The sequence below is a fragment of the Sorex fumeus genome, unplaced genomic scaffold, assembly GCF_029834395.1.
Source record: "Sorex fumeus unplaced genomic scaffold, SorFum_2.1 ptg000045l, whole genome shotgun sequence".
NCBI classification, from domain to species: domain Eukaryota; kingdom Metazoa; phylum Chordata; class Mammalia; order Eulipotyphla; family Soricidae; genus Sorex; species Sorex fumeus.
In genome coordinates, this window is record NW_026606102.1 from 19,746,998 (window position 1) to 19,763,519 (window position 16,522).

General features: G+C 38.4%; 1 protein-coding gene across 5 annotated transcripts in view; it reads left to right on the top strand.

Moving 5' to 3' along the window:
- STIL (STIL centriolar assembly protein) overlaps positions 1–16,190 on the top strand; it is a 50,436-nt gene extending 34,246 nt beyond the window's left edge. For 2 of the 5 annotated variants that reach the window (XM_056122393.1, XM_056122396.1), the window contains 5 exons: positions 2,186–2,348; positions 3,710–3,941; positions 6,866–7,076; positions 9,275–9,522; positions 15,290–16,190. In XM_056122393.1, coding sequence (XP_055978368.1) covers positions 2,186–2,348; positions 3,710–3,941; positions 6,866–7,076; positions 9,275–9,522; positions 15,290–16,076 — 1,641 coding nt within the window. In that variant the 3' untranslated portion in view covers positions 16,077–16,190. The remainder of the gene's footprint in view (positions 1–2,185; positions 2,349–3,709; positions 3,942–6,865; positions 7,077–9,274; positions 9,523–15,289) is intronic. The other 3 variants (XM_056122395.1, XM_056122397.1, XM_056122394.1) reach the window with 2 other exon arrangements.
- Positions 16,191–16,522: the final 332 nt, after the last annotated feature.

Sequence of the window (16,522 nt, forward strand, 5' to 3'; positions counted from 1 at the left end):
CTCACCTTAGATTTGGGTGATATTAAAGCTCATAGTACTTAAATACCTTTTCCAATAGACATTACAGTAGAATTTTAACTAATCCACAAGTTATCAAAGCCTACAATCAAGCCACTATAAGTGCACTATATGCACTGTTTTGTATTATTAGCACAGGTTATATGCCCATTTTATTTTATTGATAATACTTTCATTATCATGTTATTTCCTTAAAATTAATGAGATGAATTGAATACAGTCCTATATAGGAAAATAAAAAATAACCGTGCTTGGGCTAGAGCAATAGCACAGTGGGTAGGGTGTTTGCCTTGCACGCGGCCAACCCAGATTCGATTCCCAGCATCCCATATGGCCCCCTGAGCACCGTCAGGGGTAATTCCTGAGTGCAGAGCCAAGTATAACACCCATGCATCACCGGGTGTGACCCAAAAAGTAAAAAAAAAAAAAAAAAAAAGCAGTGCTTCAAAAAAGGAAGATTTCCTCCACTCCTCATGTCTACCCAAAAGGAATTATACAATACTTTTACACAAAAACTCTAATATAGTCATGTCAACTTTATTATTATAAAAACCAAAAGTAAAAGCAGTCTAGATTCTCATCATCTGTTGAATGGATAACTAGCATGACAGATCTATATAATGGATTGTCAGTCAACCATCAAAAGTAATAAAGTATATTTGTGTGTTACTGTTTTCTTTGAACATTTGCACAACAAAGTTGTTTAAGGACCAAAATTTTAGAATTCTCACCGTCATTAAATCACACATGAGTGTACTGATAGATGTTACAGCTTAGCATGGTTGAACTTTGAAAACATTGTGTTTCTTTAACTTTGTGCCAGGTTAAAGAAGCAAGAAACAAGATCATATAATGCATGGTTCCCATTATAGAAAACATAGAATAGGCAGATCTATAGAAAGTAGATTAGATCTTTCCAAGAGCTGGGGAGAGGCACAGTGGAGAGTAACTCCTTATGGGAACAGGATTTTTTGCGGGGGTTAATGAAAATCTTCCAGAATTTGATAGTTGTGATGATTACAAATTTTATGAATTTATTATTAAAAGCCAATCAATTGTATACCATAAAGTAGAGGTGGGAAACCTTTTTTTTCCTGCAAGGGCCATTGGGATGTTTGTGCTCTCATGCATGGGCTGTAACCTACAAGCAAGCAGATGGGTCTTAGGTAGCCAGTGAGAAGTATATGTGTTCTCCCATCATGTATCAAGGTGAGACCACCTAATTTCATGGGCCTATATGCCCCAGGCCATACATTCCACCCTCTTTTATGAAAGGATGAATTTCTTTGTATGTGAATTCTCACTTTTTAAAATTTTTTTTTTGGTTTTTAGGCTACACCTGGCTCAATTCTCTGAGCTCAGGAATCGTTGCTAATGATACTTGGGAAACTATGTGGTGCCAGGGCTCAAACCAGGGTCATCTGTGTACAAGGCAAGAACCTTGTACACACTCTCACTACTCCTGGCTCTGTGCTTGGGAGTCACTCCTGGTGGTTGCTCAGGGCCCATAGATAGTTCGAACTAGGGTTGGCTGCATGTAGAACCAGCCACCTTAACTCCTGTACTATCTCTCTGGCCTCACAATTTTGTTTTTAAAACTTCCAAGTTTTCTCATCTATAAACATGTTTAGTAGTATACTCTTCGTGGTTTTGTAAAAATCATCCATAAAAGCCTACTATCCTATTGTATAACAAAAAGCACTCAGAACGTTTTGGCTATATAGTTCAGCACAGTGAAACATGAACATTTCTGATTAACCTTGATTAAAAAGTGTTGTGTTGAAAAAAAGAAAGTGTTTGGCATTTGGCATGTGGAGTCAAAGCATTCCTTCTTACTTCAAAGAATACCTTCTTTTCACTTGTAAATGAAATACAAATAAAATGTTTACCTCAAGTATTAGTGTTCAGGTTTCACTACGTGAGTGTAAATTCAGAATGTTAATCTAAACCACCTGTATGTTTTTATTTTTAAATTCGCACTTAGTCCGAAGTGCCTCTCAATGACGCTAAATGATTTTTTACACTGAATAAGTCTGCTTGAAATACAAGAAAATGTAATTAAAAGTCAGTTCATTGTAACTGGGTATTATAATCCATTGTTAAACTCTGCTGCCAGTTTTGTTGATTACTTTATTGTCAGCTTAAAATATGTTTTTAATTGATACAGATTCAGCGTTTACTGGAAGCACAGTCTCTGCAGCCCTGTTCCCCTAAGACAACCACTGTTGAAGACACAATGCAGTCTGCTGGGCAGATGGAGTTGGTTTCCATGGAAGCGCAGTCTCCTGGTTTGCACATGAGAAAAAGTGTAAGCATTGCTGTGAGCACAGGTAATTCCATTCTTTTTACGTATAAGGAATTTTTTTATTACTGCTTTTCATATCTTTTTAAAAGTTTACATTGAAATTGGTGTATGGTCTCAGTAGAAACAAGACCAAGGTGATGGGAATATAATTTGTTTACAATTTTACTCTTTATAAACTAAAACTTTGTTCATACCTGAAAATTAATATGAGACCATATCACATAAAATGCTATTTGCTTTGGCAATTTCCCAGCCTGAACCCAATTTTAATAAAAAAAAAAAAATCTGGTCTGAGGGATTGGGAAGGTTTCAGTTAGGCACTATTCTGGGCCTTAAAGGGTATGTGGGATTTTAGTGGGTAGAATTGAAAAGTGGCAGAACAGACTGGATGAAGGATATAGTATGGGCTTAATACCCAAAAAAGGGGGGAGGGGTGGGACTCTATTTTTTAATATGTCCCTTAGAAAGGAATGTTTATTTCATTTGATAAACAATACTTAAGGCCTTACACAAGATCAGTTAATAATGTAAATGGCATAGTCAAATGATCGCTCTCTCCCACACTGATACTTTTGAGTGTCTTCTCAGATACCTTTGGGTTCCCAGGACCTGGTGTGATGTCTAATCCTTAGGGTAGTGGTAATAAGAAAGAAGAGGAGTCTCTGCAGGGAGTTATTGGTAGATTTGATAATTTATTGAATATGACAGCTGAGAAAGGGGGAGAATTGAAAAGCAACTCCAGTTTGATGCAGTGTGATGTCCTGGGCAGAAAAGGATAGTGGGGAAAATGGTGAAATTCCAATTATCTAGACTTTTAATAATAACATATCAGTTTGCTTGACTCTTCTTGATTTCAAAACTTCATCATGATAATGTAAGATGATAATGCAATCAAGGTAAACTGAGTACAAAGTACTAGGAACTGAAATTATTCCAGAATGAAATGTATTACAGATGAAATTAAAAATGAGTCTAGGACTAATCCTAGGTGAGAAAGGGACGGGTCAGTAATGAACAGGAGTCAAGTTAGAGAAGCAGAGGAGAATGGGACGAGTTCATTCTGGATCTGCTGGGTTTGAGAAAATAGTTTCAACTGCTTTTCAGTAGCTTTCAAGGCCTACGTAACTCCCAGATTGTACTCAGAAGCTTTTTATATGAAATGCATTGTTTGGGGATCTAGCTAGAACATCCCCTTTTCCTCTGTGCCCTACTTTTATTTTTCTTGGTACCCTACTTTTCTGACTTTTCACCTTTCACTTACCTCTTCGTTGGCATTTCAGAGATGATTGTGTTAACATAGTTAGTCTAACCCAAAAAAGGATTTGTCAGGTAATTATTTCTATAGTTGGATATTTGTTTCATTGTGTTAAATTATTTAACTTCCAGGGGCCAGCTTGTTCTGGAATGCTGCAGGGGATAATCAAGAGCCTGAATCTCAGTTAAAGCAAGATGATACCAAGATTTCTAGTGAGGACATGAATTTTTCTGTTGATATTAATAATGAAGCCACAATTCCTCCTGGTAGTGCTTCTTCTTTAAAGGCAGTTGATATTCCCACTTTTGAAGAGAGTAACATTGCTGTGGAAGAAGAATTTAATCAGCCAGTTTCTGTATCCAAGTAAGGCTTTGTTACCATTCTTGCTACTTCATTTTCCTTTTTTAGGGGTGTGTGTGTGTGTGTGTGTGTCTGCGTGTGTGTGTGTGTGTTCTCACTTAGAAACTATATGTATTTTTCCTAAATAGTATTTTGATTAGGTTCTTTTCTACTATAATTTCTAAGTATTTTACAATTCTGAATTTTCTAGAGATTTCTGACATTCTTTCCCAGATGTTAATCATTGGATGTATGACCATTGTTGAATCAACAGCTGAAGAAAATTTTAAAAATACATATACTGATACTTGATCATGTAAATTCTTTTTGCAGGGAGGCAGGCCACACTCGGCAGTAGTCAGGGCCTTCTCTTGGCTCAGTGCTCAGGGATTGCTCCTGTCAGTGCTCAGGGAACCATATGGGGTGCCAGAGATTGGTTCGTCATGTGCAAGGCAAGCACCCTACTGTAGTGATACGGCCTGGCCTAGAAATTCTGATGATTCTAGGTCTAGCTGGAGATGGAGGCTCTACAGATTGGGTTTCTGCTTTTAGACTTGAGAGGTTTGGTGTTTTCATGAAAGTATAATTACTCGTATCAGTTGAAAATAGCCTATCTGATTGGTGTGGGAAATGTACGCTGGTGAAGGGATAGGTGTCCAAACACTGTGTGACTGAAACCCAGTCATGATTAGGTGTGTGACTGTGTGTATCTCACAGTGATTCAGTAAAAGAAGAAAGAAAAAAAGAAAGTAAAAAAGTCAAAAAAGAAAGAAAATTCTGCTGTTTGGGGAACTGGTAGCCGAAGAAAACATCCATTCTACAGCCTGTGCCAGACACTGAATCTCCTTTAAACCTTTCTACCTAGGGAAATAGATAAGTTGTTTCTCCTATTCTATAGTTGAAGAAACCAAGGCCCAGGTGAATAAGACATTTTCTTTAGATACAATATGTAGATAACTATTATAAATAAAAACATGTGACATTTGGGAAAAGGAAAATTTTCTTTGTCTCACAGGGATCTAGTAGAGAGGGTGCAGAGATAGCACAGGCATTAAGGGTGTTTTCCTTGCAGGCAGATGATGCTAGTTTAAACTCTGGTTCCACATATGGTCCCCCAGGCACCACCGGGAGTAACTGAGCATTGAGCCAGGAGTAAGCCCTGAACACTGGCAGGTGTGACACAAAAAGAGGAGTTGAGAGAACACAGCCTTCTAGGGTTTTACCAAAAGTGGCTTAGGGAGGCACTTTGTTGCTAGCGCTCAAACCCAGGCTTCCTGCATGCAGAGTATATGCTGGAGCCCCTTGAACTGTCTCCCCAGCCCTATCTTTATGGATTCAGAAAAATAACATTGTAGTTAGAGAAAGCAAACTTTTATTTATTTGGGGGTGATGTGAGCATTCCTAAGAAGGAAACCTGGGGGTCACTCCAGGAGTAAGCCCTGAGCACAGCCAACTGTTAACGCATTTTTAATAAAAAGTTAAAAGTGTACCAGAAAAAATCTTTCAAAAAATAATACAGGTATAGCTGTGAGTGTGTATTTATGTGTGTGTAGCACGGGAGCACTGTCCTCCCGTTGTTCATCGATTTGCTTGAGCAGACACCAGTAACGTCTCCACTGTGAGACTTGTTACTGTGTTTGGTATATCGAATACCTCAGGGGTAGCTTGCCAGGCTCTCTAAGAAGGGCGGAGGAATTGAACCTGGGCCGACCAGGTCAGCTGCCTGCAAGGCAAATGCCTTACCTGCTGTGCTATTGCTCCAGACCCATGTGTGTGTATATTTATTTTTTTAAGCAGATATTTTTTAAAAAGCTTACTCTCTTCTTATCCCTCTTACTCTTCACCCAAATTTACCCACATTTCTTCCTTTTCTACCCATCTCCTTAAGATAAACTCTTAAGTTACTAATTTACCTTTTTTTTAGTTTACCTTCTCTGTATTTAGCACAGATGAGCAAATTTGACTGTGTTTCTTGTGTAATAAATATAACTAGGTATAAAGGTGACTATAAATGGTAACATAGGAGCTTTTTTGACAGGAATCTCAACTATATTTTAAAACTTAATATGTTTAGCTATTCTAAAAATGTACATTGTAACAAACTGAAGGGAAAGTCTATTGTTTTCCAGCTACCATGGAAAGTTTTTTTTGGGCTAGGTGTCAGCTCTAACGAAAGAGCACATGTGCAAGGCTGAGTTCTGTCCCTGGCTATTTGTGGCGCCAGAGTTCCACTGGTGATAATAGGATAAGCATAACCACCTTGTAGACCATGCTTTCTTGAGAGTAGCTGCTTGAAGGAAGGGAGGGAGGGAGGGAAGGAGGGAGGAGATAGAAGGAACTGGAATATAGTTCTGGAATAAAGTGGAAGATCACTTGCCTTGCATGCGGCTGACCTGGTCTGATCCTGCATCCCATATGGTTCCCTGTGCACCTCTGTACACCGTCAGGACTAATTCCTGAGTGCAGAGCCATGAGTAACCCCTGAGCATCGCCAAGTGTGACCCAAAAACAAAAAAAAAAGAAAGTTGTCTAAAAATACTGCACATAACTTGAAATGTGTCATCATCCAGTTTGTGTGTAGCTTTTTGAAGTTTATATAGAAACTATTTATTTATTTATTTATTTATTGCTTTTTTGGGGGGGCGCGGGGGGGTCATACCCGGCAATGCACAGGGGCTACTCCTGGCTCATGCACTCAGGATTTACTCCTGTCCGGTGCTCAGGGGACCATATGGGATGCTGGGAATCGAACCCGGGTCAGCCGCTTGCAAGGCAAACGCCCTACCCTCTGTGCTGTTGCTCCAGCCCCTATATAGAATCTCTTAAAGCTAAAATACAAACCATAACGCTGTGATTTGAATGTTACCTTTTTTTTTCAAATGTTACTGTGCTTCAACTATGTTCAAGACACCTTAATAACTAACACTTGATGTGTATATTATTTCAAGTAGCTCTTCTCCAGTTGCGAGGAAAGAACCCAGTGTACCAGTGTTCTTTCCACATACCCTGCCTGAGAGTGTGAGCATGTGCTTGGAGGATGGAACGATAGAGGGCGCCAATAACAATCCTGTAACAACCAGGGAACCAAACACTGATCAAGTTAAGCAGACTTTGCCTCATCAAACTTTAGACAGCCCGAAAATATACCAGGATTTATTGGTAAGAAAACTGAAGTGTTTCATTCTTTGTGAGGTGTTCATTTAGTTGGGGCATAAGCTTTTAAGCAAATTGGCACCTTGACGTAAACAAAATTTTCCCGCAAATTGATGTCATTAATTTAACTTTTCATAAATTATGATAATCTAAATATAGTAATTTACAGTAAGCATGCCAATCATCAGTTAATTAATCAGGAGGAAAACTTTATTTTAAAAATATATCCTGCTTGGGGCGCTGAGCGAATAGTACAGTGGGTAAGGCTTTTACCTTGCATGCAGTCAACCAAGGTTCAGTCCCCAGCACAGCATATTCCCCAGAGAACCAGCAGGAGAGACCTAGCCTCCGCACCCCACTATATAAAATATCTTCTTGTACCATATGCAAACAAAATTTAGTACCAGAAAGAAGGATCATGTTTCTAGAAGTTCAAAAATGAGATAGCAGTATATGAGAAAGTATTTATGAAAATTAGAAAGGAATATTTATGATACATTTTTATGATATTTAGATATGCTGGTTTTTATTAAATAAAAATCTAAGTTTAGTCTAAGAAAATAAACTAATGTGAAAACTATAAAGATGAATATCATTTTTCTGTCTCCTAAGGGGGGAGAGCACTTAAACACCAGCGACATTTTTTTTGTTCGATTTTTATTTTTGCACTACACCAGTCATGCGCAGGGGTTTCTCCTGACTCTCTGCTCAAGAATTATTTCTCGTGAGGCTGGAGTAATAGGAAGGAGAATAGGGCTTTTCCCTTCATGCAGCTGAGCCAGGTTCGATCCCTGGCATTCCAGATGGTCCCCCAAACACCATTAGGAGTAACTCCTGAGCATCTCCAGGTGAGACTCCCCAGAAAGCCAACAAAACAATCACTCCTGGTGGGGCTCAGAGAATGGTACGGGATTCCGGAGATAAACGCCCTGCTCGCTGCACTGTCTTCTCAGTCCCAGCACCAGTAACAATTATAGGACACTCTGGGAATCCCTTTAAGCAGCGACAACAGGATTGAAAGAGATAATTCTAGGGAAAAGGTCATCTTGAAAAGGTGAGAATGAAGCTTAGAACTTAGAGGTCAAATGACCCTGATGTATCTTCTATCCAAATATAAACTTAAGAATGTTGGACAGCTTCATATATATAATTGAAAGCTAACTGAACATACTTCATAGAGCAATATTTATTCACCATTAAACACATATTGTTGCTTACTTGCTGGATCTTGACTGGTGCCGGCCTCTGCGCGTGCTCACGGTGCTTGAGTGTCGGGAAGACAGTCACAGGGCAACGCTTTCCAAGTGATTAATGAAAGGCAACTTCTGAAAACAGCATAAGGAACTAATTTGTAACTCTGAAACATCATTTTCAGATAAAAGCACCATTTAGAAATTTTGTGTATAGCTTACCAAAAATTATTGAAAACACTAGAAATACTACCCAAACGATGTAAAATCTCTTGGTTTTAAAATGAATGCATTTATCTGTCATTCCATTTAAAGCATATCTTCTTGTTGTTGTTCTTTTTAAAAATTAATAAATAAAACTGCTTTGTTTAATTAAAAATAAAATGAATGCATTTGGGTCAGAGAGATAAGGTGCTTGCCTTGCGTGCATCTGCAGCCCTGATGGGCTTGACTACCCTCACCACATGTGGTCCCCTGAGCCCTTGAAGTCACCACCAGATATGGCCCAAAAACTAAACATTAGAATAAATAAAAATGAAAATACACTGAGGCCAGAGTGCTCAGTTTATCAAAGTGTATATGTTGCATGTAGAAGGCCCACACTTGATCCCTAGTACCGCATGGTTCCCTGAGTATCTCCAAGAACAATCCCAGAGCATAGAGGCAAGAATAGCCCTAGGGCACCACCAGATATGGTCCAAAAACAAACAGGAAAAGAACAAGTTCTAAAAAAACATTCCAAGTTTCCTCTAGAGTCTGGTGAAAGGTTTTGTTCGGATGAGCTTTGCATTAGCTTCTTAATATTTGCAAATGTACCTGATATTTTGTTAAGGTTTATAACATGCGGTTTGATTTTTTTATTTTTGGTCTTACATATGCTATTCATATTTTTGTCTCCTAGGATTGTTTTTATTAATATTAATTGATTTATTTTTTATTAATTGATTAATTGTTTTTATTAATTGATTAATAGATTGATTAATAGTAACTCTCTGAATGTGTTCTTTTTGTCAGGGGCAAGTGAACCACTTATTAAACTCCTCCAAAGAAAATGAGCAGCCATCTTCTAAAGCTGTTATTATCAGCCATGAATGCACCAGAACCCAAAATGTTTGTCATACAAAGAAGAAAAAAAATGATTCAGGACTGGTGGACAAAGATTGTGTTCTTAATGCAACTCTTAAGCAATTGAGAAGCCTCGGAGTAAAAATTGATTCTCCCACTAAAGTGAAGAAAAATGCGCATAAAGTAGATCATGCCAGGTAACCTTAAATTTCTTTCAAAAGACAAATCGGGGCCAGAGAGAGTATAGCAGGCATGGGCTCCTTGCACACACCCAACCCACGTTTGGTCTTAAGCATCCCATATTGTCCCTGAACCTGCCAGGAGTGATCCCTTAGTGCAGAGCCAGGAGTGAGCTCCAAGCGCTGCCAGGTGTGTCCCAAAACATAACTATAATAATAACATAATAAACTTAAAAATAAAAGATGGATACATTTTAGGTGTAGTCTCCTGAGAGCGGGTATAAGCTTGCCAATCAATTCAGTTGATTCATCTCTTTTCAGGTCTAGTGTGGGAGTGAGAACAAGAGAGTATTTCTAGCTCTGTCCTTTAAATTCTTTCTTTATATAGGAAAGAGACTATGTGTGAGAGTTATTGTGTGTTTTCTCCTGGATATAGATGCCAATGAAATGTTCTGGGAGCCATGGAAAAGAAAGAAAGTCATTTCTGGTGTTTTGAAAGTCAAAGTTCTGGGGGCCAACGGGTAGAACATCTTCCTTTCACACGGCTGACCCAGGTTCTATTTGAGGTATCCCGTCTGGTCCTCTGAGCACCACCAAGAGTAATTCTGAATGCAGAGCAGGAGTAACCCCTGAACATCACTAGGAGTGGCCTCAAAACAACAATAACCAAAAAAAAGTCCGGAAGTTCTGTCCTAATTGCTGGATATGCAGCATGTACATTTATGTCATCTAAGAGGGAAAAATAGTCTTTTTTTTCCCTCCCCCCAGGAATTTATTTATTTATTTATTTATTTTGCTTTGTGGGTCGCACGCACCAGGTGATGCGCAGGGGTTACTTCTGGCTCATGCACTCAGAAATTACTCCTGGTGATACTTAGGGGACCATATGGGTTGTTGGGAATTGAACCCGGGTCAGCCGAGTGCAAGGCAAACACCCTACCCGCTGTGCTCTCTTCAGCCCCTCAGGAATGTATTTTGAAGAGGGTAGTTGAAAAATCCTTGTTGGTTGGTCCAGTTGTCTCTACTCAGCTGTTCAGATTCTTCATTAAAAAATGAACTTATATACTTATATACTAAAGTATATGGCTTGTTTTCAAAAAGAATAAAATTTGGAAATTATATTAATCAGGTAGCATGTTTTCTGTTAAGGTTTTTTATTATTTTTTGATTACTAAAGAAGCCTCATGATTGTTTTTAAAAAATAAAATAGTATGCAAGAATGTCAAATAAGATGCAAAAACCTCCGCTTCCCAGACTCTTCAGTTTCACTCCCTCGAGGTTATTTTTTGTACCTTTATTTTTTATTTTGGAAATTTGTGCTAGCTCAAGTATATTATGTATTTGATAATGTTACAATTTAGAGGATGTTTTTGTTTAGTTCTGCCTTAGAGATGTTAATAGTTACACTCAGTTCTTATTCTGCATAATAAATACTCAGTTGTATCCATACACTGTAATATAGTGAACCTCGGTCCTTTGTCAGTGGATGTTTAGACTGACTATCTTATTTCCTGTCTCAAGCAATGCTAAGTGGGCATCATTCTACAGAACTTGTACAAGTATCTTTGTAGGAAAAATTCCTAATTGTTGGCAGGGTCAAAAATATGTTTATCTAACGTGGATACTAAGTTTCTGTTCTGAGCTAACCATGAGAAATCACGTGGTATTGAAGATGCCATAGTAAAAATAGTTTTGCTCTCATAGAGCTTAGATTTAGGGAGAAATATGCAGATAGTTGATTGGAATATTTCTGAAACCTATGGAAAGGAATAACAAAGTCTGCTGCAGAAGCACATAGAGGTGCCTATGTAATTTAGTGCTACGTAATAGTTGTCCTTTATTAAAATTGCAATATTTAAAAGTCTCCACTTAGGTTTAAAAAATACCTTAAAATATTTCATTCATATTTTATTGGATATTAATAAGTTCTATGTTATTGTGATTAAAATTGAAATTATTTCTCCAATATGAAGCCAGATGTTCTGTCACTAATCTTCATCTTATGTTTGTAGTGTTCTGTCCTCAGCCTATCTGAAGCCCACATAATCTGTTCACATTGTTCCATGATTTGCCTTAAACTTAGGAGTTTTTTGGTTGTGTTATTTATTTTTTTAGTGGGGGGTGGGGGAGACCACTCAGGCCACAGCCACCTGTGTTCAGGGCTTATTCCTTCCTCTGTGTTCAGGAATCACTTCTGACTATGCTGAGGGGACTGTATGTGATGCCGGTGATTGAGCCCTCGTTAGTTGTGTGCAAGGCCTTATTCAGTGTACTCTCTCCAGCTCCAAACTTAGTTTTTCACTTTCATCTCCTATTATTCTCAACAAGCCTACTCACTATAGACATTTGCTAGGTACTGTGCTGTTATTTTGTTTTTTAACTATTTGTCTTGTTAGAATCTTTATCTTTCAAAGCTAAAATTATAGATGACCTCCTTTGTTAAAGCTGCCTGTACTCCTTACCAGAATAATGGTCTTTGATTTCATAATACCTGTTCTTAATAGATGTACATGTTAGTGTGGTAGCCTCAGCAAGTGGGACTTTATGTATCTGCATTCCTACATCTCTGCCTCACTTAATAGGTCTTCAATTTGCTGATTGAACAAATTCCTACTATTAGGCAGTGCTCAGAAATTAGGACACATTTTCTTATAGAAATTGTGTTACAAACTGTAGTTCAGTGTTCTTTATAATCCTTGTAAGGGCCAGAGATAGTAGGTAAGTGCCCTCTAGCAGGTAAGGCACTTGCCTTGCACATGGCTGACTCCAATTCAGTCCCCAGCATCTCATATGGTCCTCTGAGCTCACCAGTGTGATTCCTGAGTGTGGAGCCAAGAGTAACCCTGAGCATCACCAGATGTGACCCCAACTCCCCCAAAAACAAATATTATTCTTGTTACCCATGCTATTTTCTAAGTTTATAAATCTGCTATACAGATTGTATCTATGTGAAAAACATTTTATCTTTTAGTTTGGAATCCAGTCCCATCAGAAAAGTATCTGAGGGAGAGGAGAGAAAAGATTTCTTTTCAGCTTTCCTACTCGAGAACATTGCAGAGATTTAGGGGCGTTAATGGCAGCAGAGCAAGAAAGAAGGTCCCAGACATCCCTAGAGATTACGAGAAGCCAGAGGTAGTGGGGTGAGCTCTGGGAGCAAACACTCCAGTATTCGAAATGAGAGTAACCTTTTGAATCTGAAACAGTTCAGCAGTCTCTCAGGTGGCTTCCTTGCACTGCTTATTGAAAAGACCATCTGAAAGAGAGTTCCAAACCCTGTCTGGGCTGAGTTGGGGATTAAGTAGCTAGTCAGGACAAGAAGCAGGGTGGGCTTTCATCTTGAAGCAGGAATGATTCTCGCACTCCTCTTAGTCTTGATGTGACCCTCTTGCAACGCATAAATGGCCTCCTTTTTAGACTGCACATCTAATGAGAGTCTAGCACAGTTTATTGTGCTCAGGGCTTTTAGAATTTGATTAGTGGAATGGCCTTTTGCTTTTCATCTTAATTACTCTAGTGTTTATATTCACTGGTTCTGAGTATTATTGATTTTATTTTCAAAGTAATGATGCTTCCCTCAGTCCCCAAATTGGAATTAGCAGGATGTGTTAGGCAGTAAAACTTAAATAAGCTTCTAAACTGATAATATCTACTTAATGAATTTATGTAGGTCCTTTAACCATTCTATTAAAAAAATCTTGTTCAATTAGACCTACTTTTTCTAAATAACTTTTTTGGGGGGTGGGGAACACCCGGTTACTCCTGGCTCTGCACTTTGGAATTATCGAAGGGTGTAATGATGGGAATCAGGGAACCATATATGATGCCAGGGATCAAACCCAGGTCAGCCATGTGCAAGGCGAATGCCTACCCCCGATACTATTGCTCCAGCCTCCCTAAATAACATTTCTCATGAAAGTTTTTGTTTGCTTTTCCATTTTCATGATAATATTCTACAGATAAATGTATATACATATATCTACTTACATGTTGTAATCTGTACAAGTTTTCTGATTGAATAGAACCTATAATTTTGAGGAATCAAAGAAAAATACTGTTCAGAAGATACGACTATGAGTTTATTACAAAAGAATAATGTCTGAATGAATTTCTTCTATCTTGAGATTGTCTCTAAAATATTAAGTATCAAGAAGGTTGACAAAGAGTTCCCAAGAATTTATGAGGACCAGCATTATTCAATACTCTGTTTCACTGTTTTGTGATGGCATTACTTATTTCAGGGAATACTAATGGTTGGAAATAGCCTCTCCAAAATTGCAGGTGCTTATGTGAATGAAAATATAGTTTTTTAGATTTTGTGGGGGTTGGAGTGCAGATAACAGCTGACTGGATTTCTTCATTGAATGATTTGGAAAATCATATATTCTTTTACTAGAATATAGTATTTAGCATAACAAACATACAAAAGACTCATTTTTAAGAAATTGAAATGCTTTTAAGTGCAGAATTCCCTTTCACAGTTTCATGAAATAATAGTGACTTTGGCGACTCAGGAAGTGAGATAGACTTTGGTCTCTTCCTAATTGTTTAGTTTTAGGGAAGTTAAACATCCTTACTCCTCAGTTTTCTCAAGTCTACATTAAAAAAAGTATCTACCTCTTGTATTTATTCAGTGAATATTTACTGAGTGCCTACAAGATGCTGGGCACTGTTCTAGGTGCCAGGAACACTACACTGAGGGAAAAAACACAAAATTTCTGTATCCTGGATCTTTTATGCGGGAGTGGACAGTAAATAAGAAATGTGAGTTAAGTATGTAGATAGCTATTAGTGCTAAGCAGAAAGTAGGAAATGATAGCAGGAAAAAGTTAACATGATTGATAGGAAAGACAAACCTCCCTGAGCAAAGGTGTCTGCAGGGATTAAATTAGCTTTTAGCAGAATAGCTGATACATTAAAAATAATAACTTTTTATAATAATTAGCACCTATTACTTAGTATATATGATAAATAGGAAAAGGCAAGTCTCTTAATGTTATTGAGATAATAAAGTAAGTAAAGTAAAGGCCCTCCCGTTGATCGTCGATTTGCTCGAGCGGGCCCAGTAACGTCTCCATTGGAGACTTTGTTGTTACTGTGTTTGGCATATCGAATACTCTCGGTAGCTTGCCGGACTCTCCGAGAGGGGCCAAAATGAGCTGAAGGTTGTATATAATGAAAGAAAACAAGTTGACACACAAATGCATCCATATCCACATTTGGAAACTGGATATTCATTCATTACCATGGAATCTTCTTCAACTATGAACAAGGTAGTATTCTGAACATTCCATCAAAACCTCCAGTGTTATCTGATCTTATTTTTGTTTTGCTATACTAATATTTAGTGGCTTTTACATTATGGGGCTGGAAAAAATAGTACAGCACGTTGCATGTGGCCAGCCCGGGCTTGATTTCTGGAACCCATATGTTCCCCTGAACCTCACCCAGAGTAATTCCTCAGCACAGAGCCAGGAGTTACTCCTGAACACTGCTAGGTGTGGCCCCAACACAAAATAAAACAATATGGGACTTTATGTTTTATTTTTAAATCTTGACTTGTGTACACTTGGAAAATAAATTTGTGCCTACTTTTAGTCTTTGAATCATGGATTTTTTTCTAGGTTATATTTATCTGGATCATAAGTGCTTAAATATTTGAGCACTCAAATGAAAATCACTGTGAGCTTAAAGTTGAAGTCCTTTGTTACTTTCATAGAATGGAATGCAGGTAATAATAACAGTATTCAGTAAGATAAGTGATCGCCTTCCCCTTTGTGTCTTTCAGCGTGTTGGCACGTATCAGCCCTGAGGCAGTGATCTCTGGATTAAACTACATGTCATTTGCTAATGTTGGCATGAGTGGCTTAAACCCCAGTGGTGTGGATTTGAGCATGGAGGCAAATGCTATAGCTCTGAAATACTTAAACGAAAGTCAGCTGTCACAGCTGTCTCTGGCTCGATCAAACCAAAACAACTGTGACTCATCTTTCGGCCTTGTGCATATCAATACAGACAGAAGCACAGTGGGGCTTAGTTTAATTTCACCAAGCAACATGTCATTTGCAACTAAGAAATATATGAAGAGATATGGACTCCTACAAAGCAGTGATAATAGTGAAGATGAAGAGGAGATACTGAACAATACAGGGGACAGAAGTGACCATCTGTTGAATCAGAACTTTACATCCGTACCTGAACACCTTGGAGATCAGAGAGAATCTCCTGGGAAGCCCTGTGAAGTGAACTGCCACAACTCTGAACCTGTGTGGACCCACACAGACGCGCCTGTTTTGAGAAATATTACAAACGATGTCATTCAGCCCAAAGCTGCACAGCAATGGAATGAAAACCCAGATTTCTTACTGAAGAACCTACACCCTAGCCCTGCTGTGAACCTCCGAACTGGGAAAGCAGAGTTTACCCAGCATCCTGAAAAAGAAAATGAAAGGGACGTTCCCATTTTTCCTGAAAATTTGAAGCCTTCCGACACTTTGAAGAACATGAACAGTATGAATTCAGTAGGCACGTTCTTAGATGTAAAGCGTCTCAGACAGTTGCCCAAATTATTTTAAGCACTTAACCCAGCCCTTCAGATCAGAGGACAGGGTGTCTCATGAACGTACTCAGGGAAGCCAGAGGCTTTGGGTAGTTTGGATTTCCCAGTCATTCAAGGAACTGTCTCTTGGTCACAGCCAATACCAAGCTCAGCAAGCTGTCTGGTTATGTGTGCTGTGTGACTCTTATGAGGACAAAGTTCTGTGACCACGTAGGACCCAGCAGACCCACTGGGACCTTCTTTGAAAGAGCAAACCCTGGGATCAGTTATTTATGTCAACACAGTATATAAATCTGATCAGACTGCTCCTTTTTTTTTATACTGTACGTTTTGAAAAGTAAATCGTCCTAGCTTGTTTTATTTCTATATGTATCCCACTATCACTAAAAGAACATGAAATATAGTAATCATGTCCCTGACTAAATCAAATTATCACTTATTGAATTTAAAAGGAACTTTAAA